Here is a 27,166-nt window from a genome sequence, read left to right on the forward strand (position 1 = left end):
AAGCAACCAAAAATAAATAACATTAAAATAAATACTGTATGTTTACACAGTTGCTAACAACATCTCCCCAGTGTGATCCTTCCTCACCTTGGGAAGTTTTATTAATCTGCTGGAATACTGCAAATTAGTGTAAGTAGAAAACTTTTGGAGATTCTCTGAATGTCTTAAGATACTCATTCAGCAAGCCTAACTTTCTTATTAGAACCAGAAAGTTTTTAGTATTTCCTGTGCTTCAAATTAATGGGGCCTCCCCTTCTCGTACCATGTCCTGTGGGATTGAGTCTCTTCCAGGCAGACCTCTCTGACTGTTGGGGAATCATTGGGTGAGCATCAGAGGTGATACTGATTGTCTAGTTAATGATCAATGACAAGACAAAATCTAGCTATCCTTTTGAGGTGTTTGAAAAGCAGAATTGTTCATGGTCCTGAGGAGTGGACAGTGTGATTTGAATGGCAAGCAGAGAGAATAGCTGTGGAGATACATTTGAGACACCTTGGACAGGCTGAGAAGGGAGGGTTGTAAGCAGGCAGTGAATGGCTAATTACTGTGATTTTACCTATAGGTAATTGTAGAAGCGGAAGTTGTGGCCAGTTTCTTAATACCCAGCCAGCACACATATAAATCAGATATTTTTGTTTTGACTTGTGTTTCTTCTTGAGGAGTGTTCTTAGGCCCTGTTTGCAGAGCTATTTCTATTACCTTTGTCCAGGAGTTTTTAATTCTGTCAGAAATAATTCACAGTAAGAGGCAATGATTGGTTTCCTGGGTCTAAGTGAGAATGAATACTTTTCATACTACTATAAAAAAACAGTTTCAGTCTAAAATGAAACAATTTGTAAAATAATTTTTTTTTTATTGACATGGTGATTAAAAAATTTGAAAACAGCTATTGAAGGTATTGTTGGCAAGGTGGCAGTATTTTCAACACATTTCTTCAGTACGTTTATCCAAGTTAGTATCTGGTTTTCCCATTTCCACCTCACAGTAGTGTTTGTTGAGGGGCTAGCCCTCTTCCATAGGATGGCCCTTTTAGCTACTGCTTGTGTTTCCTTATTTAGGACAAAGTTCCTCATACCTTGGTGCCTGGTATACTGGGCTTCTGTAAATTTAGAAAGGCTTACACAGATTTGAGGAACTGCTTTGTATTGAGGCTCATGGTTTTCTTGACGGCATGTTACTTGCTACAAGGAATGACAGTGTTTTTGTAAAAATCTTAATCTAGGAGTACGGGTTTCCACCATGAGGTGAGAGGCTCACTGACTGAGGAAGAAAAAAATTAAGTGCTCTTGGCATAAAATCTTTTTTTTCTTTAATTTCTGGCAAACCTTGCAGACATTCATGAAAGAACCTGGAGAGAAAATGAGGCCCTTTTGCTGTGTTGACTCTTGTTTTCTTTTTGCTTAAGTATTTCAAGTTGATTAAGGCAAGTTGTTTATGAAGTTACTGCTTGGTTTTAAGAGCGAAGCCCACACCAGGTCTTTTTAAGGCTTGTGTTGTTTAGCAGTGACTCTTTGATACTAACACTTTTAGAAAAATGTGCACATGTATATGCCAGTGGTTCTCAGTCTTTTTGGTCTCAGGAAGCCTTATGTTCTTAACTCTTCTGAGGACCCAAAAGAAGATTCTTTTATTTCCTTTTTTGTGGGTTTATTTTATTGATATTTACTTACTGGAAATCACACCAGGGAAAATTTAAATTATATTAATTCATTTAAAAGTAGCAATAAAAACTACATTTACTTAAATAGTTACATTTATTTTCATAAAAAATAATGATTTTCCCAAACCATAAAAAATAATTAGAAACATCAGCAAGGCGGTTGAATAGGACTTCACAGCGCTTGTCCCCTGGCAGAAACATCAATTTAACAACTATCAATGCTCAAAAATGCCTTCAAAAGACATACGGGAACCAGAGGAGAGATGATGGCACCTGAGTATAGCACATAAATGAAAAAAGATGCATTGAAGAGATGGGAAGGACAGTTTTGCATTACCTGTATTACCGCGTCCCTAACCCCAGGCAGTACAGTGAGGAGAGCGATAGGGATACCTGTGTGGGAAGGAGAGTGTTGTGAGAATCAGATTTTGCCTCAGACCCCAATCTAAGGTCTGTTGCAGTGAAACCCAGCACCACACAGTCCCATAACCCTAGATTCCTGGCTGGTACCTGCAGACTGAGCCTCCAGGATTGCTCCAGTGTCAGGCCATCTCTCAGCCTCAAGACTAGCTCAAGTGTCAGGTCAGTACCCACATCCTTAGATTCCAGATCAGCACCCACGGAGCCAGCCTCCAAGCCTGCCTCAACAGTAACCAGCATTTACAGTCCCAGACTCCAGGCCCACTCCAGAGCCAAGACAACCCCCACAGACTCAGGCTCCAAGCTGTTCCCCTGGTCTAGGATGTAGTCCAGCACTTGTGGACCTGGTTTTCATGCCTGCCCTAGTGAACCCAGGGTACAGGTCTACCACAGAAGACTCTGGCATTGGGCCAGCTCCCACAGACCAAGCATCCAGGAACATCCCTGTGGATCCAGTTGACAGGACCATGCCAGTGGAACATTGGTGCCAAGCTGGCCCCCATGAACCCAAGATCCTGGCCTAACTCAGTAGTCCCAAGCTTCAGTTCTTACATGGTGGACTTAGGCCCCAGATACAACCCCATGAACTCAGGTGCCAGGCCAGCTCACATACTGATGCAGACATAAGGCTGGAGGATTCCAGGAGCAAGCCTACCCTTGGACCATGCCAGATGGCCTGCCTAGAAAATCTGGATGGGCTGACTGGTGAAGGGTTTTCCAAGCCAAAGCCAATCTACAAAGACTGGGATAAGTCACTGCTTCTTCAAATGCATAGATACCAACTCATGGTCACAAGAATCATGAATAATCAGGGAAACATGACACCACTGAGGGAACAAAATAAAACCTGAGTAACCAACAGTCAAGAAATATGGATTTACAAACTGCCTAAAAGCAATTCAAAATAATAATCTTAAAGAAGCTTAATGAGCTGCAAGTGAATACAGATAGACAACTAAATGAAATCAGGAAGATAATGCACAAACAAGTTGAGAATTTCAACAAAGAGATAGAAGCCATAAAAGAGAACCAAACATATTCTGGAGATAAAGAACACAATAACTGAACTGAAAAATTCCAAGAGGGCTTCAACAGTGGTCTCAAGTCAAAGAAACAGTGAACTTGAAGACAGGTCACTTGAAATTAACCAGAGAAAGAGAAAGAAAAAGTAATGACAAAGAATGAAGAAACTTGGTATGATTTCAGTGTGTTCTTTCTAATAAAATTCATGTTGAAATCTAATACCCATTGTGGTGGCATTAAGTAGTGCAACCTTCTGTTGAACACCTGCAGAATACACGTTCTTCTCAAGCACACATGGGACATTCTTCAGGATAGATCATATGTTAGGCCACAAAACACATTTTACTAAATGCTAGAAGACTGACATTATACCAGGTGTATTTTCTGACCACAATGCTATGAAACTGGAAGCCAATAAAAAGGAATTTTAGAAAATTCACAAATACATGGAAATTAAGAATATGCTTCTGTGAATAATCAATGAGTCAAGGAAGAAATTTAAAGGGAAATTTAAAAACATCTTTACACAAATGGAAAGGGAAACACAACATAAGAAAAGTTACAAAATGCAGCAAAAAGCATTTGAAGAAGGAAGTTTTTAGCAATAAATGCATACACCAAAAAAGAAGGATTTCAACCTAATATTACACCACAAGGAATTAGAAAAAGAAGAACAAACTAAGCCCAAAGAAAGTAGAAGGATGGAAATAATAGAGATCAGAGCAGAAATAAATGAAACAGAGAATAGAAAAACAGTACAAAGGTCCAATAGATACCTTTTCTGGAAAGATAAAATTGACAAACTTTTAGTTAGATTAAGGAAAAAAGACTAAAAATCAGAAATGAAAGACATTACAACTGATACCACAGAAATACAGAGGATCATATTAATAAAAGACTAAACAATTGTAACAACACTTTCGATAACCGAGAATAAGCACATAAATTCTTAAGACACAAATCATCTACCAACACTAAATCCTGAAGAAATAGGAAATCTGAACAGACCAGAAATGAATAAGGAGTTGGAATCAGGAAACTCTTCTATAAAGAAAAGCCCCAAACCTGATTACTGCCAAGTTCTACCAAACATTTAAAGAACTAAAACCAATCCTTCTCAAATTTTTCCAAAATATCGAAAACGAAGGAATAGTTCCAAATTCATGTTGTGAGGCCAGCAGCACCCTAATGCCAAATCCAGACAGGGGCTCCGCAAGAAAAGAATGAAGGCCAAAAACCCCATGATCATCTCAATCGTTGTAGAAAACCATTTGATAAAATTTAACATTCTATTGTGATATAAAATAATTAGCAAATTAAGTATAAAAGGAACATACTTTAACACAATGAAAGCCAAGTACAACAAGCCCACAGCTAACATCATTATTGATGAAAAATGCAAATTTTCTTCTAAGATCAGGAACATAACAAGAATTCCCACTCTTGCCACTTCCATTAAACATGATACTGGAAGTTTAGCCAGACCAGTTAGGCAAGATAAAGAAATAAAAGACATCTAGTTAGCAAAGGAATAAGCTAAATTGTATCTTTTTGCAGATGATATTATCTTATATATAGAAAACCCCAAAGATGCCACCAAAAAACTGTAAGAACTAATAAATCAGGAAAGTTGTAGGATACAGAGTCAACATAGAAAAACCAGTATCATATCCATATACTTACAGTGACTTCCCTGAAAAATAAAGAAAATAATTCTACTTACAGTAGCATCAAAAAAATAAATTCCTTAATGAATTTAACTTTTAAGTTCAGGGGTACATGTGCAGGTTTGTTACATAGGTAAACTTGTGTCATGGAGTTTTTTGGTACAGATTGTTTCATCACCTTGGTATTAAACCTAATATCCATTATCCATTATTTTTCCTGATTTTCTCCCTTCTCCAACCTTTCACCCTCTGAAAGGTCCCTGTGTGTGTTGTTCTGCTTGTGTGCCCATGTGTTCTCATCATTTAGCTTTCACTTATAAGTGAGAACATGCAGTATTTGGTTTTTTGTTTCTGTTAGTTTGCTAAGGGTAATGGCCTCCAGCTCCATCATGTTCCCACAAAGGAAATGATCTCCTTTTTTATGGCTGCGTAATATTCCATGGTATATAGGTACCACATTTTCTTTATCCAGTCTATCACTGCTGGGTATTTAGGTGGATTTCGTGTCTTTGCTCTTGTGAATAGTGCTGCTATGAACGTATGTGTGTATGGGTCTTTATAATGCACTTTATGTGGTTTTTATTGCTTTGGGTGTATACCCAGTAATGGGATTGCTGAGTTGAATGGGATTTCTGTTTTTAACTCTGAGGAATCACTACACTGTCTTCCATAATGGTTGAACTAATTTATACTCCCACCAACAGTGTATAAGTGTTTCTGTTTCTCCGCAATCTTGCTCTCATCTGTTATTTTTTGACTTCTTAATAACAACTGTTCTGACTGGTGTGAGATGGTATCTCATTGTAGTTTTGATTTGCATTTCTCTAATGATCATGATGTTGAGCTTTTTTTCGTATGCTTGTTGGCCGTATGTCTTCTTTTGGAAAGTGTCTATTCATGTAATTTGTCTAGTTTTTAATGGGATTGTTTTTCTTCCTGTAAATTTGATTAAGTTCCCTTTATATGCTGAATATTAGACCTTTGTCAAATGCATAGTTTGCAAAAATCTTCTCCCATTCTGTAGTTTGTCTTTTCACCCTCTTGATAGTTTCCTTTGCTGTGCAGATGCTTTTTAGTTTAATTATATCCCGTTTGTCAATTTTTGCTTTTGTTGCAATTGTACTCCAAAAGCACAGGCAACAAAAGCAAAAATATATACATGGGATTTTATCAAACAGGCTTCTGCAAAGAAAAGGAAGAAAGAACAGAGTAAAGAGACAACCTACAGAATGTGGGAAATTATTTTGCAAACCATATCTCTGATAAGTTGTCAATATCCCAATATTGACATTATATAAGGATATATAATATCCTTATATATAATCCCAATATATAAGGAACTTAAACAGCTAAATAGCGAGAAAACAATTAACTGGATTAAAACGGGGCAAAGGACCTGAATAGATGTTTCTCAGCAGAAGACATATGGATGGCCAGCAGTTATATGAAAAACACCCCACATCACAGCTCATTAGGAAAGTGCAAGTGAAATCCTCACTTCTTATACCTGTTAGAATGGCTATTATCAAAAAGACAACAAGTGTTGGTTAGGATATAGAGAAATGGGAACCTTTGTACAATGTTGGTGGGAATGTAAATTAGTACAGCCATTATGGGTAACAGTACGAAGATTCCTGAACAAAATTAAAAATAGGTTTACCTTTTGATCCAGAAATCCCCATCTGGGTATGTCCAAAGGATGTAAGAGAAATGAAATCCGTATGTCAAAGAGATATCTGCACTTACATGTGCAGTCAGCATTATTCACAATAAGTACAATATGAAATAAATCTGAAATATCCATCAATCAAGGAATGGATAAGGAAAATATTGTATGTATACACAGTCCAATACTGTTCAACCTTATAAAAGGAGGAAATCTTGACATTTGCTGCTCCATGAATGAAACTGGTGGACATTATGTTAAGTGAATTGAACCAGGAACAGAAAGACAGATACCACATGATCTCACTTATATATGGAATCTAAAAACATCAAACTTCTAAAAGCAGAGAGTAGGATGCTAGTTACCAGGGGCTGCAGGATTGGGAGCTGTTGTATTTTTTTTCAGATGTCTTTAGTATTGGATTTAATAAAAAACAGCTGCATTCTTTTATTTGCTTCTGCATTCAATCTCTTGCACTATGTTGTTTTGGTTGAAGAATATGATGAAAATTTCCGCTTCCCCCAGATAATGTGGTTGGAAAGGGAGCAAGCAGTATTTTAATAACCTTTCTAGATAGTTAAGGGGACGTTCTTCTTTGACTCTTTATCAAAACCTGACAAACAGTAGTTTAGTTTCAGTGTGGAACCTAAAATCATATCAGTGAATTTTTTGTACTCTGTTAAGCTGAAAGTTCATTGGTGTGTCTTGCATTTTAAGTGGCTTTTTAATCCATGCATGATTTTTGTTACTATGCGTTAGCAAACAAAGATGTGAGTTATCCAGATCTTTTAGATGTTGACGCATCTCTTTATATGATATAAAAAATTACATTCATTCTTATTATCACTTCCACCAGAGACAGATTTAAGCATTTGGAATCTGTTTTACAGGAACGGATACAAATTTTCCAGAAATTTTAATTGTGACTTATAAGCTTGATTTTTGTCATTGTTGACAAATACTCTAGTTGTTTTTTAAAAAATTGACAGGTTTTTTTTTGTTTATTTTCAAGAAAATTCCTGCCAGCCACCCAAATCTGAATGACCGTAGTTTGTCTGCTAATAATTTTTTTCATGGAAGAAGTGGCATTCCATGAAAATGGCAGGCAGTTCAATCCGCAGTTCCATTAGTTGCACAAGGGCTTTTCTAAAGACTGCTCTGAACTTCAGTGTGCACAGAAATACTTTATGCATACATTCCTTTTTTTCCACAGATTTAATAAGATTGATGCTTCCCCCCCATCAAAGGCATTACTAAGAGAAACTGCCTTTTTGTTACCTCTGTAAGTATGAGGTAGTCAATATGATGATTCCTTTGGTACCTCTTGATTCATGCTGAGGCACCAACAATTTTACTCTCTACTGCTTTTGTATCACTGTTACAAATCTCAACTGGGTAACGTAGTCAAATAACGTGCGTTATTATGAAAGTAGTTTTGACTATACAGATGCCATGCAACAGGATTGTGCATCCCCTGGAGTTCACAGATCGTGTTTTGAGAACGGCGGTTATCTTTCAATTCCAGTTGACTCCTTGAACATCACTGGTTTGAATTGTTTGGGTCTACTTACATGCAATGTTTTTTCAATAAGTACATTAGAACATTTCTCATAGACTTGGAACAATTTGAAAAAACTCACAAATGAATCATATAGCCTAGAAATATTTAAAAAATAAAGAAAAAGATAGGTCTTGAATGCATAAAATATATGCCGATACAAGACTGTTTTATTGTTTACTACTATAAACATAAATCTATTATAAAAAGTTAAAATTTGTCACAACATATGCACCCAAACACGGATGTAACCAAATATAAAGGTGCAGTATTAAATCATAAATGCATAAAATTAGCCGTAGTATATCCTGTGCTATAATAATTTTTTAGCCATCTCCTTTACTATTATGGTGAGGCCAAGTGCTGCAAGAAACAGTTTACATTTAGAGTCAGATTACTTTATTGCAAATATAGGCAAAGATTCTTATCTTTTGTTTTGTTTTCAAATACTCTACCCATGGGTGAATATCAAGAGTTTTCCATTGTAAAAATAATAAGAACAACCACCATGATAACATGATTATTATAATAATGCCACCCTTTGTGCTACAGTTGTCATTTGACATATTTTGAGTTATTTTCAGCCTCATTCAGTCCTTCCCATTTTGCCATCAGTGCAAATCTAATTTGACTTTTTCTGAAACAGGTAAGTCAACATGGCAAGGGCTGGAACACACTCACCAGTGCTTTGTAGTTAAGCACATTGCTCTACAGTATTCATTTATCGGACTATGAAAGCTACTCATGCAGATGTTTAGAATGTGTCACAGCCCTAGACACTGGGTGCAGCTTTTATTCTGGCCACTTGCTCTGATGTACTGCCCTCTGCTATAGGCATGAAGAGTTTTTTGCTAACATGTTGTGTCTTTCTGTATTTTTCTGGTGCTCTGTAAGATTTTATAAAGTGCTGTTCTTGTGGAGTAAAGAAATATACATTTTAGGCCAGGCTCGGTGGCTCATGCCTGTAATCCCAGCACTTTGGCAGGCTGAGGTGGGTGGATCACCTGAGGTCAGGAGTTCTAGATCAGCCTGGCCAACGTGGTGAAACTCCATCTCTACTAAAAATACAAAAACAATTAGCCAGGCGTGGTGGTGGGCACCTGTAATCCTAACTACTCGGAAGGCTGAAGCAATAGAGTGGCTTGAACCCCGGAGGCAGTGGTTGCAGTGAGCTGAGATTGCACCATTGTACTCCAGCCTAGGCATGAAGAGCAAAACTCCATCTTAAAAAAAAAAAAGAAAGAAAGAAAGAAAGAAAAAGAAAAAAGAAATATACATTTAAAGGACTTGACCCTCTAGGGGTATTTTATGGAACAAATGAGAAGATCTGACTAGGGATTTTCTTTTATATCCGTGTAATGCCAGTATATTGCTTGGCACTTTATAGCTGCTCTGTAAAAATGTTAATTGTAATAAATTCTTGAACCCAGGAGTTAATTCAGTGAAGTTAAATTAAACTTTTATTGAGCCGTGTACTATGTTAGATGAAGAAAGTAAAAATTGGCAGAGTAGTTTCTGGATTGTGAATTACTCTGATAACTAGAAGATAATCTCATACACACAAACCTATTTTAGTATTGGAGCTTTTACCGTAGCAGTAGAGACACGGAAGGAGTAATGTGGGAAGGAGGGAACAGTGTAATTATTTCTGGTAGGGATGGGGAGGGTCACAAAACGAGGGTGGTTGTCTGGCCATGAGATCTGATCTAGGCTTTGAGGCTTGAGGAGGATTATAAGGCAACTTCCCTTATTCTGGCTCTCTCAGGATGTATTTGAAAGACAAAATAGGTTTGGTTTCTGGCCTTAATATCACAGATTCTGTGGAATGTTTGCTTCTTTTGTACTCAGGGTGATTATTTTCCCTGGTTCCCATGCTCATGATGTTTTCCTGCCTTCTCCCTTAAGAATTGCCTGAGGTTCTGTCCATTGAGGAGGAAGTGGAAGAAACAGAGTCTTGGGCGAAACCTCTCATCCACCTTTGGCAGACGAAGTCCCCTAACTTCGCAGCTGAACAAGAGTATAATGCAACAGTGGCCAGGATGAAGCCACACTGTGCCATCTGCACTCTGCTCATGCCATACCATAAGGTAAAGGGGGGCTGCTGTCACAGTTGCCTTCATTGCTCTGCTTTCCATGTGACCACATACCACAAGATCACTGTAAATTGTTGTGGGCTTCCTTTGCACATAAGAAGGAAGACATCCTTAGGTAGCTGATGGCTTTCATAGAACCACAAACACTTTCTACATTCTCCTTGGGAGACACTTTTCTGAAAATACTTTATCTTTTTCTTTTGAGATAGGGTCGTGCTCTGTTGCAATACTTTATCTTTTTCTTTTGAGATAGGGTCGTGCTCTGTTGCCCAGGCTGAAGTGCAGTGGCATAATCATGACTCCACGTCGGCTTGTACTCTGGCTCAAGCGATCCTTCTGCCTCAGCTTCCACAGTAGCTAGGACTATAGGTGTGAGCCACCATACCTGCCTAATGTTTTAAATTTATTTTTTAATTTTTCTGGCGACTTGGTCTTACTATTTTGCCTAGGCTAGTCTTGAGCTCCTGGCCTCAAGCGATCCTTCTACTTTGGTCTCCCAAATCTTTTCTGAGTATCTTATTTTATTTCATGGAGGGGGGTTACTTTCAACTTTTTTACCTCTTTTACCAAGAGACACAACTTAAAGCTTACAAATAGTAGAAGCTTTCAAAGATAGAACTTTAAGTTTAAGTTTATCTCTGTTTGTTTTGGTTGTTGTTTGAAAATGTCATTCTCAAATAATAGAAATGTCAGCCCTAGGTCCAAATTTTAAGTGTCTCTTCACCTTCCCATGTGGAACATGCAAAAGACACAGCCAAGACTCACTACAAACTAAATTTTCCAGTTCATCCTCATCAGCTGGCTGTGCTTGATGTTGTTTTCAGCATCATTCCATAGATATTATACTGATAGCACCTCAGCTAATGGAGGGTCACAGTCCTCAGCACTCAAACAGTTGAAATGATCTTTAGGAATCTTGTAAGGGTGGAACTATGTGGTTCATTTTAAGGTACAATATATTATGAAGTATATTGACATGAACATTATGTTTTGGGTTATATTTTTATTTATAGAAACAAATATTTTATTCAAGATTATGTCTGTCTTAGAGTTCCTTATAAAAATAAACTGTTCTGTTCAGACATTTCAGAGCAAGAAAATGTGTGGTATCTCACATTTTCAGACCTTTGTAACAGAGGAAATAATTTATTCCCTTCATGTTTTTTAATGTGGCACTGGTGAGTGATAAACATTATTTTTCTCTTCCTTTAGTCATGAAATTTCTGGGTTTTAACTACTTATTGATTCTTATTTCTACATTATAATCTGTATATGTCTCAATAATGAAAAAATTCAAACTAAAATCATAAGATTTGTGGAGATTTAATATAAAATAATACAGTATAAAACATAAAATAATATAAAATCTGTGAGGTAATTCATTACTTATACTTTCAAGTAAATACTAAATGTTTTTTCTATCTTTTGGTGTGAGGTGATAGTTTTGTTTGATACATTATTCTTTCTTATTTAGTGACATGTGCCAGTTCTCTCTCTCTTGCTTTCAAATACTGTGATGAGGCAAAAATTCTTAAAGCCTCTCCTAATACTGCTGCACAGATTAAAACTGGGTCTTTGTACACTCCTTCAAGTGTAGCAAAATATGATTCTTCAGTAAATGAAAACAGATCTGTTAACTCTAGTGCATATGAAGAAGCAAAAGAATTGATGCTTTCCATGAACTAATTTCGAGAAGACACAATTTGAGTAGCCAGTCACTTTCTTATATGAACAGACATAATTGAATATTGTCCTGTTCGTGCAGATTAGCTTTTGGGTGGGAGTCTGAGGTGGAATGTTGATTTAAAAAAAAAAAACCCAAAAAACTAGTAGTTTGATCAAGGAGAACAACAGGAAGAACAAAAGTTAGAAGTTAGTGTCTGCAACAGGAGTTAGTGGATTTGAGTGACTAGAATGATGCGCTCTTTTCCATGTTTTTCACTCATGTGGAAATGTTGTGTTTTTCAGCCAGATAGCAGCAATGAAGAAAATGATGCTAGATGGGAGACAAAATTAGATGAAGTCATTACGTTGGAAGGAAAGACTAAGCCCCTTATACCAGAGATGTGTTTTATTTATAGTGAAGAAAATATAGAATATTCTCCACCCAATGCCTTCCTTGAAGAGGATGGAACAAGTCTTCTGATTTCCTGTGCAAAGTGCTGCGTACGGGTTCATGCAAGTAAATGGATCTATAATTCATCAATCACTGGCTTTTCAGCATTTCACATCATTTCTCACTTTTTTGGAACCTGTCAGATCTGTTGCACGGACTCTTGGCATTCTTCATGGTTATATCATTCTTTTTCACATTTCTTCTAGTAAAAGTATGAGTTAGTATATTCATCTTTTTTTCACCACTTTCATGTAGTATCAGTGGAGAGCAGGTCTGGGTTTTTTTTTTTGTTGGTTTGTTTGTTTGGGGTCCAGGTGAGGAGTCATCATGGGGTTCCTTTCACATGCTTGAATTTTACTTACTTTAAGATCTAGTTTATAAAAACTTAATTTGAAAGTCTGATATTGTTGAAGACTGTTTTTCTTTGTGACTTTAAAAAGAGAAATGGATGTTCCTTTGGTTATTCTCAGAATTGTTGTATTGAGTTAACTTTTTTTCATTCGTAAGGGTGGAAATCTCTATTGCTTTCCAGGGGAGAACAGTCATTATAGTTGTTTTACCCCTGGACTGAGATAGTCTCCACATCTATCTCAATAAAAGGGATCTCATATACTACGACTGTATTTTAAGGCATTTTAATATTCCAGATCTTACCAAATCACATATTCTAGTAACTCACTTAGGTATGGCCTGTTCTCTGTCAATGTAGTTTGAATGGTTTATAATATAGATATTATCTTCTGTATTTACCTCAGAGTAATAATTGCTTTATATTAGGGTTGAAACAACTTCATCATTTATCATTTATTGATTGATTAGATACTATCTACTTAAAGGATTTAAATAGTATGTGCTTGAAATATAATAATAGCCATCTTGTTTTTGTATTGAAGGCAATTTGGAACACACACACATGCATATACACACCTTACATTGTTACGTGTATACAATAGGTAAAGCACCAGGACACAAAATAATTGGGATATAATCTGATTCCTGAATGTAGCAGCTATGCAGTGTAACCATACTATTTTGTACACATATGCTTTAACTCATTATTTCATGGACATGGTTAACTGTGATAGATTTTTTTCTCGGGAAATTACATTTCTGTTATTTTGTTTCCATCTCAAATGTTATAGAAATTTTCAAAAATTACTCATTAAATCTTAACCCTCCTATAAGGAGGGGGTTTTAATATCAGAAATATTAAAAATTACTCATTTAAATATTTCAAAATTCTCTTCTCTCAAGAAGTCAGAGTGACATGTGTTCCTTGATGCCATGTAATTGCTATGTATATTTGCATAATCAGCCATCACCTTAGATAGTTACTTTGGGTCAGGCATGAGCTGAATAGACCAATTGAATTGAAAATATTCCTTCATTTGCTAACTCTGAATTTGCAGCATTTGCTTTGTCATTGAGGCTGAAGGTAGTTAGACTTAATTTTTGAAGTAATTTTAAATTACTTCAAAATTTAAATTAATTTAATAATATTAGGTCACAGTATATTTATTGTATTATTTTTAACATTTCCTTAAGGTTTGCCCCGTGGATTGCAACTTATTTTGAGATGTCTGTGCGTGAACAAATTAGTAGACTTGACATTTTAAAATTTTATTACCCATTCAAGATGTTCCATAAGTATTCTCTATAACTATTGTGTTAGTTATCAATAAGACTCACATTCACCTTGCTTATGTTTTGTTCTATACAGTGAGAATCAAGACAGTATGGTAGGCTAGTGTTCCATTTTTATTTATTTCAGTACTGAGATCTGCAATATTTTAAAGGTGAAAAAGACCTAATGCATGGATACATACTATTATTTTATAGGTTGTTATGGTGTTCCTTCTCATGAGATCTGTGATGGATGGCTGTGTGCCCGGTGCAAAAGAAATGCGTGGACAGCAGTAAGTGGCTTATTTTAGTATTGCTTAATCTTTCTTCCCACCCCACCCATGGTGGTCACATTTGAGTCTAATGAAAAGATAAGATTGTTGAGGTGCTTATAGATGCAATTCCACACTTCCTTGTGTTTCTAGTCTTCCCTCTCAAAAGCATCTTACCTGGTGGTTCTATATCCATTGTAGAAATATTAGGTAAATTTCTTTTCTGTTTTTTTTTTTTTTTTTTTTCTGAGACTTAGTCTCACTCTTGTCACCCAGGCTGGAGCACAGTGGTGAGATGTTGACTCACTGCAAGTTCCGCCTTCCAGGTTCACACCATTCTCCTGCCTCAGCCTCCCAAGTAGCTGAGACTACAGGCACCCGCCACCACACCTGGCTAATTTTTTGTAGTTTTAGTAGAGACAGGGTTTCAATGTGTTAACCAGGATGTTTTTGATCTCCTGACCTCGTGATCTGCTGGCCTCGGCCTCCCAAAATGCTGGGATTACAGGAGGGAGCTACCACTCCTGGTCCTTTTTTTTTTTTTTTTGAGATGGAGTCTCGCTGCATTGCCCAGGTTGGAGTACAGTGGCATGATATCAGCTCATTGCAACCTCTGCCTCCCAGGTTAAGCAATTCTCCTGCCTCAGCCTCCTGAGTATCTGGGACTACAGGCACCTGCCACCATGCCTCGCTAATTTTTGTATTTTTAATAGAGACAGGGTTTCACCTTGTTGGTCAGGCTGGTCTTGAACTTCTGACCTCAGGTGATCCACTTGCCTCGGCCTCCCAAAATGCTAGGATTGCAGCCGTGAGCCACCGTGCCCAACTATTAGGTAAATTTCTGGTGTCAGTCCTGTACTTAGGAACCTGCAGGGACTGTCAGTTTATCGTGTCCACATTTACGTTTTCAAGGCTTCAGAATTTTGCTTCATTGTCTTGTCCGTCCCTATTTTGCAATACTTGAAAAGTATTTCAAGTAACAAGGTAGAGGATCCTCAGTGACCCCTGAAGAAATCATGTTCATATCCAACATTTATTTTTCTTTTTTTGAGACAGGGTCTCACTCTGTCATCCAGACTGGAGTGCAGTGGTGCAATTATGGCTCACCGCAATCTTGAACTCCTGGTCTCAAGTGATCTTCCCACCTCAGCCTCCTGGGTAGCTGGGACTACAGGCATGCGCCACCATGCCTGGCTAATTTTTTAATTCTTTTGTAGAGACAAGGTCTCACTATGTTGCCAAGGCTGTTCTCAAACTCCTGGGCTCAAGTGAGCCTCTCACTTTGGCCTCCTGAAGTGCTGGGGTTATAGGCATCAGCCACTGGGCCTGATGTCATATCCAACTTTTCAACTAGCATAAGGTCTTTCCCCACTTACTCATCCTTACATTTATACCTTAGCACATTCTAGAGTTTCTGGTCTGTACTAGGCATTGCTGTGAATTTTAGACAGAACATTTAATAACAAATGATCCCTCATTTAGAGACAAAGAATTGACTTGACCTAAATTGTTTTTCCTAAAGACCTTGTTAAAAATTTACCTTACTACTTTCCTGCAGATTTTTTGGGGCAGAAGAAAATAATAATAATAATAATAATAATAATAATAATAATATAAAAATTTAGCTTACTTCGAATCTTTGATTTTCATTCCAACAATCTATGTCAACTTTGTTACCATTTAATTAAGTTTTACCTTAATTTTTCTTAAAAATTGTCTTTCAAAAGGAATCAGAACATTCTTGAAAGTGAAGAACAATCAGACCTCAGCAGTGTATCCCTCACTCATGATCTCAGAGCAGGTGCTCAGCTTGATGATTTCAGCTGTAATAGCAGCATTTACTTTATTCCTCAATGATCTCTAATGACAGAGAATTACACTTCCTTGCAACTGAAGTTAAAAACCTGAATGACAATATAAAGAATACGCCTTACATGATGAAAATTTTTGTCATGACTGTGTATGTTTAGTTCTCAGTGAGTCTGAGATGGGTGTCTTTCTGGATGATTTTATTGCTGGCATTCACTTTGGGGAGTGAAAGAAAGAGAAAAATGTGGACACTCTATGGTCTGAATAATCTGGTATATTTAATGTTAGAAGTTTTATCTCCCATTTAAGAAGTCACTGCATCAGTGGGCCCAGAAAACATTTTGGTCCAGTTATGCATTACTTAATGACAGGGATACATTCTGAGTAATGCATCGTTGGGCAGTTTTGTCATTGTGTGAACATAATGCAGTGTACTGACACAAACGTGGACGGTATAGCCCGCTACACACCTAGGCTATACGATGTAGCCTATTGCTACTACTGTCCTGAGTAGTGTAGGCAATTGTTACACAGTGGTAAGTATTTGTGTACCTAAACATAGAAAAGTTACAAAAGAAGAACAGCCTTACGATCTTATGGGACTACTGTCATGTATGCAGTCCATCTTTGACCAAAATGTGTTTATGTGACACATGACCGTATTTTCCTTTCATGTGATTATTATGTTAATAAATGTAAGACATATTTAACACAGCCAGGAAGTCCTGCTTCTGATCTTGACTATGTAAATATATCAAGCTCTTATTTATTATATAGGTTCTATTCCTAGTACATGAGCCACCATAAAGTATTGCAGAATCAGTTTGGCCAGTGATGTTCTCTCCTTTACCCTGAATCATAAATTTAGAAATTAGAGATTATGTGATCAGCTCACCAAGGCATTAAGAGTTCTCTGTTCCATCCACAGTTACTGCCTGGCTCCTGTGCTCACACACTGAGCAGTCCTGTTGTCCAAGGTACCATTGTCCTTTGCATGGCAGACCCAGGGCCAGGTCTAGGCCACTCACCCTGATTCTAAAGCTGTTCTGATTGATTATGCTGTTTTCATGTAGCATGTTTCATACAGAAAATACTACGATTAATCACTCTTTGGAATAGATTTAAAGCATCTTTCTATTAATTTTAACTCCTTGTCCCCTCAAAAAATACAATCTTGCCATTTGTATTTTAATATTGAAACTATGTAAATCTCTATCAATTTACAGTTGAACTGGGAACTCTTGAATATAACATTACAATGATTTTTAGACCTACATAATTTATTTCTACCTGTAAATGATGTGAATTCACAGTGGATTCCAATTGTTTTTTCAGCGTATCCATTTGAGTGTACTTTTTCTATGAAGCTCCATTCCTATTTCTGTTGAAAAATAGTTGAATGAAGTTTAAGTATTGTAGAAGAGTAACTGACAGTATTGATACTCTGACTTTAACCCTCTGATTTAGTGCGGCAGTGAGTGTTGCAATATTAATTTTTACTAAACACTTAAATATGATTTCTTTAAATTTTATGGCTGCAGTGATTGCGTTTTAAAAGTATCCTTAAAACTGACTTCTTCAGCAATCAATCTCGTATCTTCAGTTTTATACTCCGGAGGAGCTCTAGCCTCCTTGTAAATAAAGGGCTCTAAAGGAGCTCATGGAAATCAAATAGTGCAGCTGAAGCCAGATGATATTTCATTGGTGGCCTGTAGTTCACTAACTGTCATTCCTAATTTCCTGGAATTTTTTTAAAGAAACCTGCCTTGTGAAGGTAAGGTTGTTCATCAAGAATGTAAAATATTCCTATAGCATATTTAGTTTGAGACACATGATTATACAACAAATGTAATTGTTCTGTTGGTGTTTTCTTTTATGGTAAGTGCTGTTGAACACCTCGTGTTCATTTTTTATGAGGTATATGAAAATTGTATATGGTGGTTCTATTTTTTAAAGATTCTTTTTAAAAAGAGAGACTATATTATAAGAGTACTATATCATAGAGTTAATATTTTAGAATCAAAGACATCTTATTATTTCACCCATTCCCAGGCATAAATAAATAAATTCACGTTAAAATGTAGTAATTTTTTCAGCTTCAGCCTGGGCAAAAAAGAAAGTGGAGGGTGTATGCATGGCTGGAGTCAGTAATCATAGATCAGCTCTCTTTTTATTTTCCAATTCTAAAGAGTAGATGTCACTCTGGGCTCAAATTAGGAAGACAGAGATCATAGTGACGTAGGCTCGATCTTTATCTGTGACTTTCTGTGTCCTCACCATTTCTAAAGATTAGCTTCAGACCTCACTCTGATTCATTGTGCTCCCATTTTCTTACTTTTCCATTCACGTCCATTAAAATAAAAACCAAAATGTGTATTGCAGCTTCAATTGCATATGCTTGAGGAGAGATTAGTTACAATTTTTTTTATTGTACCCTAATTTGGATTCTAAGATTACGGCTGTATGCCCAACCTCAACTGAAATGAAATGATACAAAGAACTCCACACGTAACTGTCTGTCCTTGGATACAGTTTATATATTTCATGATTCTAATTATATGTCATCGCTTTGAGTCCCTGCCTTACCCTATTTCGGTATTACCCAAATAAATAGACACAACTATCTGACAGCTATAGTGTTTGACTTATGGCTTGTAAACCAGCTTTATTATTTCATTTTCAGCTTTGTTTGATTGAAACCCTTTTTGGTCTATTTATATCATTCTTTTTGGAGCAAATTTTCCTCCTTTTTTGTATAATCATTTTAGAGCACATTCCAAACATTACCAAATCCAAATTTTAGGTATCAAAAGTCAATACTCCGATATTAGTATCTGCGTCTCATTATTTTGACTTTTCATATACATCTCACTACTTTGTAAAAAATATTTTTATTTGTATTTTTTTTGGGTATGTCAGGTATATATATTTATGTGTTACATGAGATACTTTGATACAGGCATGCAATACATAATAACCACATCAGGTTAAATGGGGTATACCTCATTTCAAGCATTTATGCTTTGTGTTACAAACAATCCAGTTGTACTCATTGTGTTACTTTAAAATGTACAATTAAATTGTTTTTGACTGTAGTTACCTTGTTGTGTAGCAAATACTAAGTGTTTTCATTTTGTGGCGTTTTTTTTTTTTTTTTTTCTTTTTTGTACCCATTAACCATTTCCATTTCCCCCATCCCCACTACCCTTGCTAGCCTCTGGTAACTATCCTCCTAGTCTCTAGCTTCATGTGTTCAGTTAGTTTTTTCTAATTTTGTGAAGAATGTCAATGGTTGAGCACCTTTTCATATACCTGTTTGTCATATATATGTGTGTGTGTGTGTGTGTGTGTATATATATATATATATATATATTTTTTTTTTTTTTTGAGACAGAGTCTTGCTCTATGGTCTAGGCTGCAGTGTAGTGGTACAATCCTGGCTCACTGCAACCTCTGCCTCCTGGGTTCCAGCAATTCTCCTGCGTCAGCCTCCTGGGTAGCTGGGATTACAGGTGCATGCCACCACACCCAGCTAATTTTTGTATTTTTAGTAGAGATGGGGTTTCACCATGTTGGCCAGGCTGGTCTCGAACTCCTGACCTCAGGCGATCTGCCTTCCTCCGCCTCCCAAAGTGCTGGTATTACAGGCATGAGCCACCGCGCCCGGCCTGTCATTCGTATATTTTCTTTTGAGAAATGTCAATTCAGATCTTTTGCCCATTTTAAAAATCAGATTATTAGATATCTTTCCTGTAGTATTTGAGCTCCTTTTATATTCTAGTTATTACTCTTTTGTCAGATGGATTGTTTGCAAATATTTTCTCTCTTTCTGTGGGTTGTCTTTTCACTTTGTGTTTTTCTTTGCTGTGCAGAAGCTTTTAAGCTTGATGTGATCCCATTTATCCATTTTTACTTTGTTGCCTGTGTTTGTGGGGTATTACTCAAGAAATTTTTGCCCAGACCAGTATTCCGGAGAGTTTCCCCAAATTTTTCTGTTAGTAGTTTCATAGTTTGAAATCTTAGATTTAAGTCTGTAATCCATTTTGATTTGATTTTTGTATATGGGAAGAGATAGGGGTCAAGTTTCATTCATTTGCATATAAATATCTAGTTTTCCCAGCATCATTTATTGAAGAGACTGTCCTTTTCCCAATGTATATTCTTGTCATCTTTGTTGAAAATGAGTTTACTATAGATGTATGGATTTACCTCTGGATTCTCTGTTCTCTTCCACTGATCTAAGTGTCTATTTTTGTGCCATTACCATGTCATTTTGGTTATTACAACTCTGTATTATAATTTCAAGTTAGGTAATATGATTCTTTCATTTTGTTCTTTTTGCTTAGGATAGTTTTGCCTGTTCTAGGTCTTTTGTGATTCCATATAAATTTTAGGATTTTTTTTTCCTTTTTCTGAGAAGAATGTCTTTAGTATTTTGATAGGGATTATATTGAATCTTTAGATAGCTTTGGGTAGTATGGACATTTTAACAGTATTGATTCTTCCAGTTCATGAACATGGATTATCTTTCCATTTTTTGTTTCCTCTTCAATTTTTTGCATCAGTGTTTTATAGTTTTCATTGTAGAGATCTTTCACTTCTCTGGTCAAGTTAAATCCTAGATATTTACTTTTCTTTGTAGCTACTGTCAATAGGATTAGTATCTTGATTTCTTTTTTAGATTGTTCACTGTCGGTGTATAGAAATGCTCTGATTTTTATATGTTGATTTTATACACCTTTACTGAATTTATCAGTTCTAATAGTTTTTTGGAGTCTTCAAGTTTTTTCAAGTGCAAGATTATATCATCTGCAAACAAGGATAATTTGAATTCTTCCTTTCCAATTTGCAAACCCTTTATTTCTTTTCTTTTCTCCTTCCTTCCTTCCTTCCTTCCTTCCTTTCTTTCTTTCTCTCTCTCTCTCTTTCTTTCTTTCTTTCTCCCTTCCCTTCCCTTCCTTTCCCTTCCCTTCCCTTCCCTTCCCTTCCCTTCCCTTCCCTTCCCTTCCCTTCCCTTCCCTCCCCTCCCCTCCCCTCCCCTCCCCTCCCTTCCCTTTTCCCTCCCCTCCCCTCCCCTCCCCTCCTCTCCCCTTCCCTCCCCTCCCCTCCCCTTCCCTTCCCCATTTAAAATGATACTAGCTGTGAGTTGGTCATATATGGCTTTTATTGTGTTGAGGTATGTACCTTCTGTACCCAGTGTTTTGAGGGTTTTCATGAAGCGATGTTGGACTTCATCAAATGCTTTTTCAGCATCAATTGTGATGATCATATGGTTTTTCTTCTTCATTCTAATGATATGATGTATCACATTGATTGATTTGCATATGTTGAATCATCCTTGTATTTTTGGGATAAATCCCACTTGGTCATGATGAATGATCTTTTTAACGTGTTGTTGAGTTTGGTTTGCTAGTGTTTTGTTGAAGATTTCTGCATCAGTGTTCATCAGGGCTATTGGCTGTGGTTTTCTTTTTTTGATGTTTCATTTTTCTGGTTTTGGTATCAGGGTAATTCTGGCCTCACAGAGTGAGCTTGGAAGTTTTCCCTTGTCCTCTACTTTTTGGAAGAGTTTAAGTAGGATTGATATTCTTATTTAAATGTTTGGTAGAATTCAGCAGTGAAGCCATTGGGTCCTAGGCTTTTCTTCACTGGGAGACCTTTTTATTATGGCTTTCATCTCGTTACTTGTTATTGGTCTGTTTGGGTTTTGGATTTCTTTGTGGTTCGATCTTAGTAGGTTGAATATTTCTCGGAATTTATCCATTACTTCTAGATTTTCCTATTTATTGGCATATAGTTGCTCCTAGTAGCTACTAGTGATCCTTTGAATTTCTGTAGTATCAGTTGTAATGTCTCCTTTTTTATCTCCAATTTTAATTATTTGGATCTTCTCTCCTTTTTTCTTAGTCTGGGTAGAGGTTTGTCAGTTTTGTTTTTCTTTCTTTTTAAAAAACATCTTTTTATTTTGTTGATCTGTTGTATTCTCATTTCAAATTCATTTATTTCTACTCTGATCTTTATTGTTTTTCTTCTAATTTTGTGTTTGGTTTGCTCTTCCTTTTCTAGTTTTTTAAGATGCATTGTTAGGTTGTTTATTTGAAGTTTTTCTTCTTTTTTTATATAAGCTCTTACAGCTGTAAACATTCCTCTTAGTACTGCTTTCGCTGTATCCCATAGATTTTGTATGTTGTGTTTCTGTTATCATTTGTTTTAAGAAAGTTTTCAATTTCCTTCTTAGTTTCTACATGGACTCACTGGTCATTCAGGAGCATATTGTTTAATTTCCATGCGTTTGTACGTCTTCCAAAATTCTTTTTGTCATTTATTTCTATTTTTATTCCATTATGGCCAAAGAAGATGCTTGATATTATTTCACTTTTTTTTGAATGTTTGAAGACATGTTTTGTGACCTAACATGACCTATCTTTGAGAATGATCTGTGTGCAGAGGAAAAGAATGTGTATCTTGTGACCTTTGTATGAAGTGTTCTGTGAATATCTGTTAGGTCCTTTTGGTCTATAGTGTAGATTAAGTGTGATGTTTCTTTGTTACTTTTCTATCTGGAGGATCTGTCCATTGCTGAATGTGGTGTGTTGATGTCTCCAGCTGTTACTGTATTGGAGTCTATCTCTCTTTTTATCTCTAATATTTTTTTTCATATATCTAGGTGCTCCACTGTTGAATGCATATATATTTATAATTGTTACATTCTCTTACTCAGTTGACCTCTGTATTATTATAATGTAGTGACCTTATTTGTCTCCTCTTAGAGTTTTTGTCTTGGAATCTATTTTTTCTGATACAAGTGTAGCTACGCCAGCTCTTTTTTGCTTTTGTTGCCATGGAATATCTTTTTTTCATCTGCTTATTTTCAGTCTATGCTTGTCTTTATAAGTGAACTGTGTTTCTTGTACACAACAGATCATTGGGTCTTGTTATTATTATTATTTTTTATCCATTCAGAGCCACTCTGTGTCTTTTGATTTGAGAGTTTAGTGCATTTCCATTGTTATTGAGAAGTAAGGATATGTTCTGCCATTATATTGTTTGTCTTGCTTGTTTTGTGGTCTTCTATTCTTTTCTTCATTCCTTCATTTCTTCCTTTTATTGAAGGTGATTTTGTCTTGTGGTATGATTTAATTTCTTCTTTTTTATTTTTTAGGTATATGTTATATGGTTTTTGATTTGAGGTTATGACGAGTCTTGCAAATACTGTCTTACAACCTATTATTTTAAGCTGATAACCACTTAACACTGCATAGACAAAAACACACAGAAGCAAAAATAAAACCAATAAAAGCTCTACACTTTAGCCCCTTGCTTTTTAACTTTTTGTTGTCTCTGTTTATATCTCATTATAATTTCTGTGTCTTGAAAAGTTGTCATTATTATTTTTGATTGGTTCATCTTTTAGTCTTTCTCCTTAAGATCAGAGTATTTTATATACTACATTCACAGTGTTTATAATGTGCTGCATGTTTCTGTGTACTTACTATTACCAGTGAGTTTTGTACCTTCAGTTGATTTCTTATTACTCATTAACCTCCTTTTCTTTCTGATTGAAAAACTCGCAGGCTGGGCACGGTGGCTCATGCCTGTAATCCCAGCACTTTGGAAGGCTGAGGTGGGCTGATCGCTTGAGGTCAGGAGTTGGAGACCATCCTGGACAATGTGGCACAACTCCATCTCTACTAAAAATATAGAAAATTAGCCAGGTGTTTTGGCGGGCACCTGTGATCCCACCTACCTGTGGGGCTGAGGCAGGAGAATCGCTTGAACCCAGGAGATGAAGGTTGCAGTGAGCTGAGATCGCACCACTGCACTGCAGCCTGGGTGACAGTGTGAGACTCCATCTCAAAAAAAAAAAAAAAAAAAAAAGAAAGAAAAAGAAAAATTCCCTTTAGCATTTATTGTAGAACAGGTCTGATGTTTATGAAATCCCTCAGGTTTTGTTTGTATGGCAAACTGTTTACTTCTCCTTCACGTTCGGAGGATATTTTCACCAGTTATACTATTTTAGGATAAATGTTTTTTTTCTTTCAGCACTTTAAATATGTCATGACACTTTCTCCTGGCCTGTTAGGTTTTCACTGAAAAATCTGCTGCCAGATGGACATTATTTGGAGCTCCATTGAATGTTATTTTTTTCTTTTCTTTTGCTGCTTTTAGGATCCTTTTTTTCCCCTTGACCTTTGGGAGTTTGATTATTAAAAGCCTTGAGATAGTCTTCTTTGGGTTAGATCTGCTTGGTATTCTGTAACCTTCTTGTACTTTGACATTGATATCATTCCTAGGTTTGGGAAGTTCTCTGTTGTTATTCCTCTTGACCAACTTTCTACCCTTATCTGTTTTTCTGCCTCAGTTTTAAGGCCAGTAACTCTTAGATTTGCCCTTTTGAGGCTTTCTTGATCCTTAGGTGCGCTTCGTTGGTTTTTATTCTTTCTTCTTTTGTCTCCTCTGACTGTGTGTTTTCAAATAACCTGTCTTCAAGTTCACTAGTTCTTTCTTCTGCTTGATCAATTCTGTCCTTATAAAACTTTGATGCTTTCTTCAATGTCAGTAGCATTTTTCAACTCAGAATTTCTACTTGATTCTTTTTAATTATTTCAATCTCTTTGTTAAATTTATCTGATATAATTTTGAATTCCTTCCTTGTGTTATGCTGAATTTCTTTGCGTTTACTCAGAACAGTTAATTTGAATTCTTTGAGAGGTCACATATCTGTGTTTCTCCAGAACTGGCCCCTGGGGCTTTATTTAGTTTACTTGGTGAAATCATGTTTTCCTGGATTGTCTTGATGCTTATGGATGTTCATCTGTCTGTGCACTGAAGAGTTAGGTATTTACTGTAGTCTTCCAAGCCTAGGCTGGTTTGTACCCATTCTCCTTGGGAAGGCTTTCCAGGTATTTGAAAGGACTTGAGCATTGTGATCTAAGCTGTATCTGCATTAGCAGACACCCCGAGCTCAGTAACACCATGGTTCTTGCAGACTCGTAAAGGTACTGTCTTCATGTTCTTGGATAAAATCCAGAGGAATTTTCTGGATCACTAGGCAGAGACTTTTGTTCTCTTCCGTTACTTTTTTCCAAAAAATGGAGTCTCTCTGTTCTGAGCCATGTGGAGCTGTAGGTAGGGTGACAGAAGACTCCCTGTGGCTACCACCTCTAGGACTATGGCGGTTCAGAACTGAAGCAAGCACAGCATTAGGTCTCACCTAACGCTGGCCCACTGTAACCACTACTTGGCTACCAGGTACTAGGTTTGCTCAAGGCCCTGGGGCACTACAGTCAGCAGATGGTGAAGTTGGCTAGGCTTGTGTCCTGCCCTTCATGATGGTGAGTTCTTTTGGGCCTAGGTGGGTACTGAAGTACCATCCAGGAGCCAGGGACTGAAGTGAAAAACCTTAGAAGTCTTCCTGGTGTTCTGTTGTCCTGCAGCTGTGCTGGCAGTCAAACCAGAAGGCACAGTACTTCCCATCTTTCTTTCCCATTTCTACTGGCAGAGGAGCCTCAGCCCATGACCACCACTACTACAGGCCCATCGGGAGTGCTGTCAGCCTACCACCAATGTTCAGTTAAGGCCCTAGGGCTTTTAAGTCAGTTTGTGGTGAATAGTGCCAGCCTGGGACTCAACCTTCAGGACACTGGGCTTCCTGCTAGCCCAGGACTGGTAAAGAAATGCTGTCTAAGAGCCAAGGTCTGGAATTGAGGACCCCAAGATCCTGCTTGGTACTCCAATTCCTGTGGCCAAGCTGGTACCTAAGGTGCAAGAGAAAGTCCTCTTTACTTCCCCCATACTTTTCTTGTCAGAAAGAATCTCTCCCTGTGGCCACCATTTGCCTAGGAATGTGCTGACTTTCAACTAAAGTTAGCAAGTCTGAGAGTCTCACCCAGGGCTTACGGAGTACCACCTGGGTATCACTGCTGGTTATTCAGGGCTGAAGGGCTTTTTAGTTAGCACATGATGGGTCTTGTCAATACGAGGTCTGTTGCTTCAAGGCACTGAGTTCCCTTCTGGCCAAGGATGTGTCTAGAAATGTTGTCCAGGAGCTAGGGCCTGCAATGGAGGCTTCATGACTCTGACCGGTGCCCCGTCCTATAGTGGGTGAGCTGGTATCCAAGATGCAAGGCAAAATCCTTTTTACTCTCTCTTCTCCTCTCCTCAAGCAGAAGGAAGGGATCTCTTTTCATGAGCTCTACTGCCTGAAATTGAGGTCGGAGGTGACATAAGTACTTCTTCAGCTGCCTCGATTAGTGTCTCAGTAAGTTGAATGTCCAGCGTCTCTGAGCCCAGCCCAGTCCTCGCCTAGGAGTTGCAGACCTTGTGGCCTAGACTGCCTTTCGTGTTTATTTAGCACCCCAGAGTACTCTAGCCCATGGTGGAGAGGCTTGCTGGAACTGAAGTTCGATCACTGGGAGGTGTGATTTCCCTCTGGCTTGGGCTGGTTTAATATTCCCTGTGTGGGCAGGCATCAGGTCAGTTCAGCTAGGTTTGCTTTCTGTTGTGACTGGGCAGCACTGAATTCAATGCATTGTCTTACAATTTCTGTGCTCTCCTGTGCCATGTGACCATTGCCAGGGGATAACGGAGGGGTGGTGTTGGTGATTCAAGACTGTCTTTCCTACCCTCTTCAGTGCCTGTTTCAGTGATAGGAAGTTAAAAACCAGGTACTGTGGGTGCTCACCTGATTTTTGGTTCTTACGAAGGTACTTTTTAAATATAGATAGTTGTTAAATTTGGTGTCCCTGCAGGAGGGGATGATTGGTGGAGCCTTCTGTTTGGCATCTTGTTCTGCCCTGTCTCCAAAATCCTCTCATTACTTTTGACTTAAGTTTCTACAGTTCGTGTCTAATCTGTGCATCAGTTTCTACTGTAGGCTATTGCTAATTTAAAATGTAATGCTAATATGCTCACAGTAAAAATGTAGAATTTGAAGTGCTTTCTTTCTGGGTTCCCCCCACCCCCGGATTTTCTGTTTTCTGCCTACAGTGAAAATTGTTGAGGCTGAGTATTTCTGTGAAATACATGAACCCCAGTGTAGGGATATACTTTTAATTTTGAAGGAGGATGTTAGTTAAATGCCTGGAATATGGTGATAACCTAAATATTTACCTCTGTTCCAATAAATTATAATCCAAGTCCTTAATCTTCTGTAGAGTATTGAAAGGTAATTGCTAATAAGTAATAGGAGAATTTTCTATGTGATCTTCTGAAGAATTTAAATTGTAAAATTCTAAAACGTAAATAAATGTAAAAAT

The 27,166-nt window shown here is 37.2% G+C and overlaps 1 protein-coding gene across 7 annotated transcripts in view; it reads left to right on the forward strand.

Annotated features, from left to right (window-relative positions):
• Positions 1-27,166, forward strand: part of KDM4C (lysine demethylase 4C) — a 414,378-nt gene that overhangs the window by 242,583 nt on the left and 144,629 nt on the right. For all 7 annotated transcript variants that reach the window (XR_012094785.1, XR_012094786.1, XM_073021565.1 and 4 more), the window contains 3 exons: positions 9,901-10,082; positions 12,057-12,270; positions 14,044-14,120. Coding sequence is in view for 5 of the 7 variants with exons in the window: in XM_073021565.1 (XP_072877666.1) it covers positions 9,901-10,082; positions 12,057-12,270; positions 14,044-14,120 (473 nt within the window). In the remaining 2 variants the exon portion in view is untranslated. The remainder of the gene's footprint in view (positions 1-9,900; positions 10,083-12,056; positions 12,271-14,043; positions 14,121-27,166) is intronic.

The sequence above is a fragment of the Chlorocebus sabaeus genome, chromosome 12 (assembly GCF_047675955.1).
Source record: "Chlorocebus sabaeus isolate Y175 chromosome 12, mChlSab1.0.hap1, whole genome shotgun sequence".
Lineage (NCBI taxonomy): Eukaryota > Metazoa > Chordata > Mammalia > Primates > Cercopithecidae > Chlorocebus > Chlorocebus sabaeus.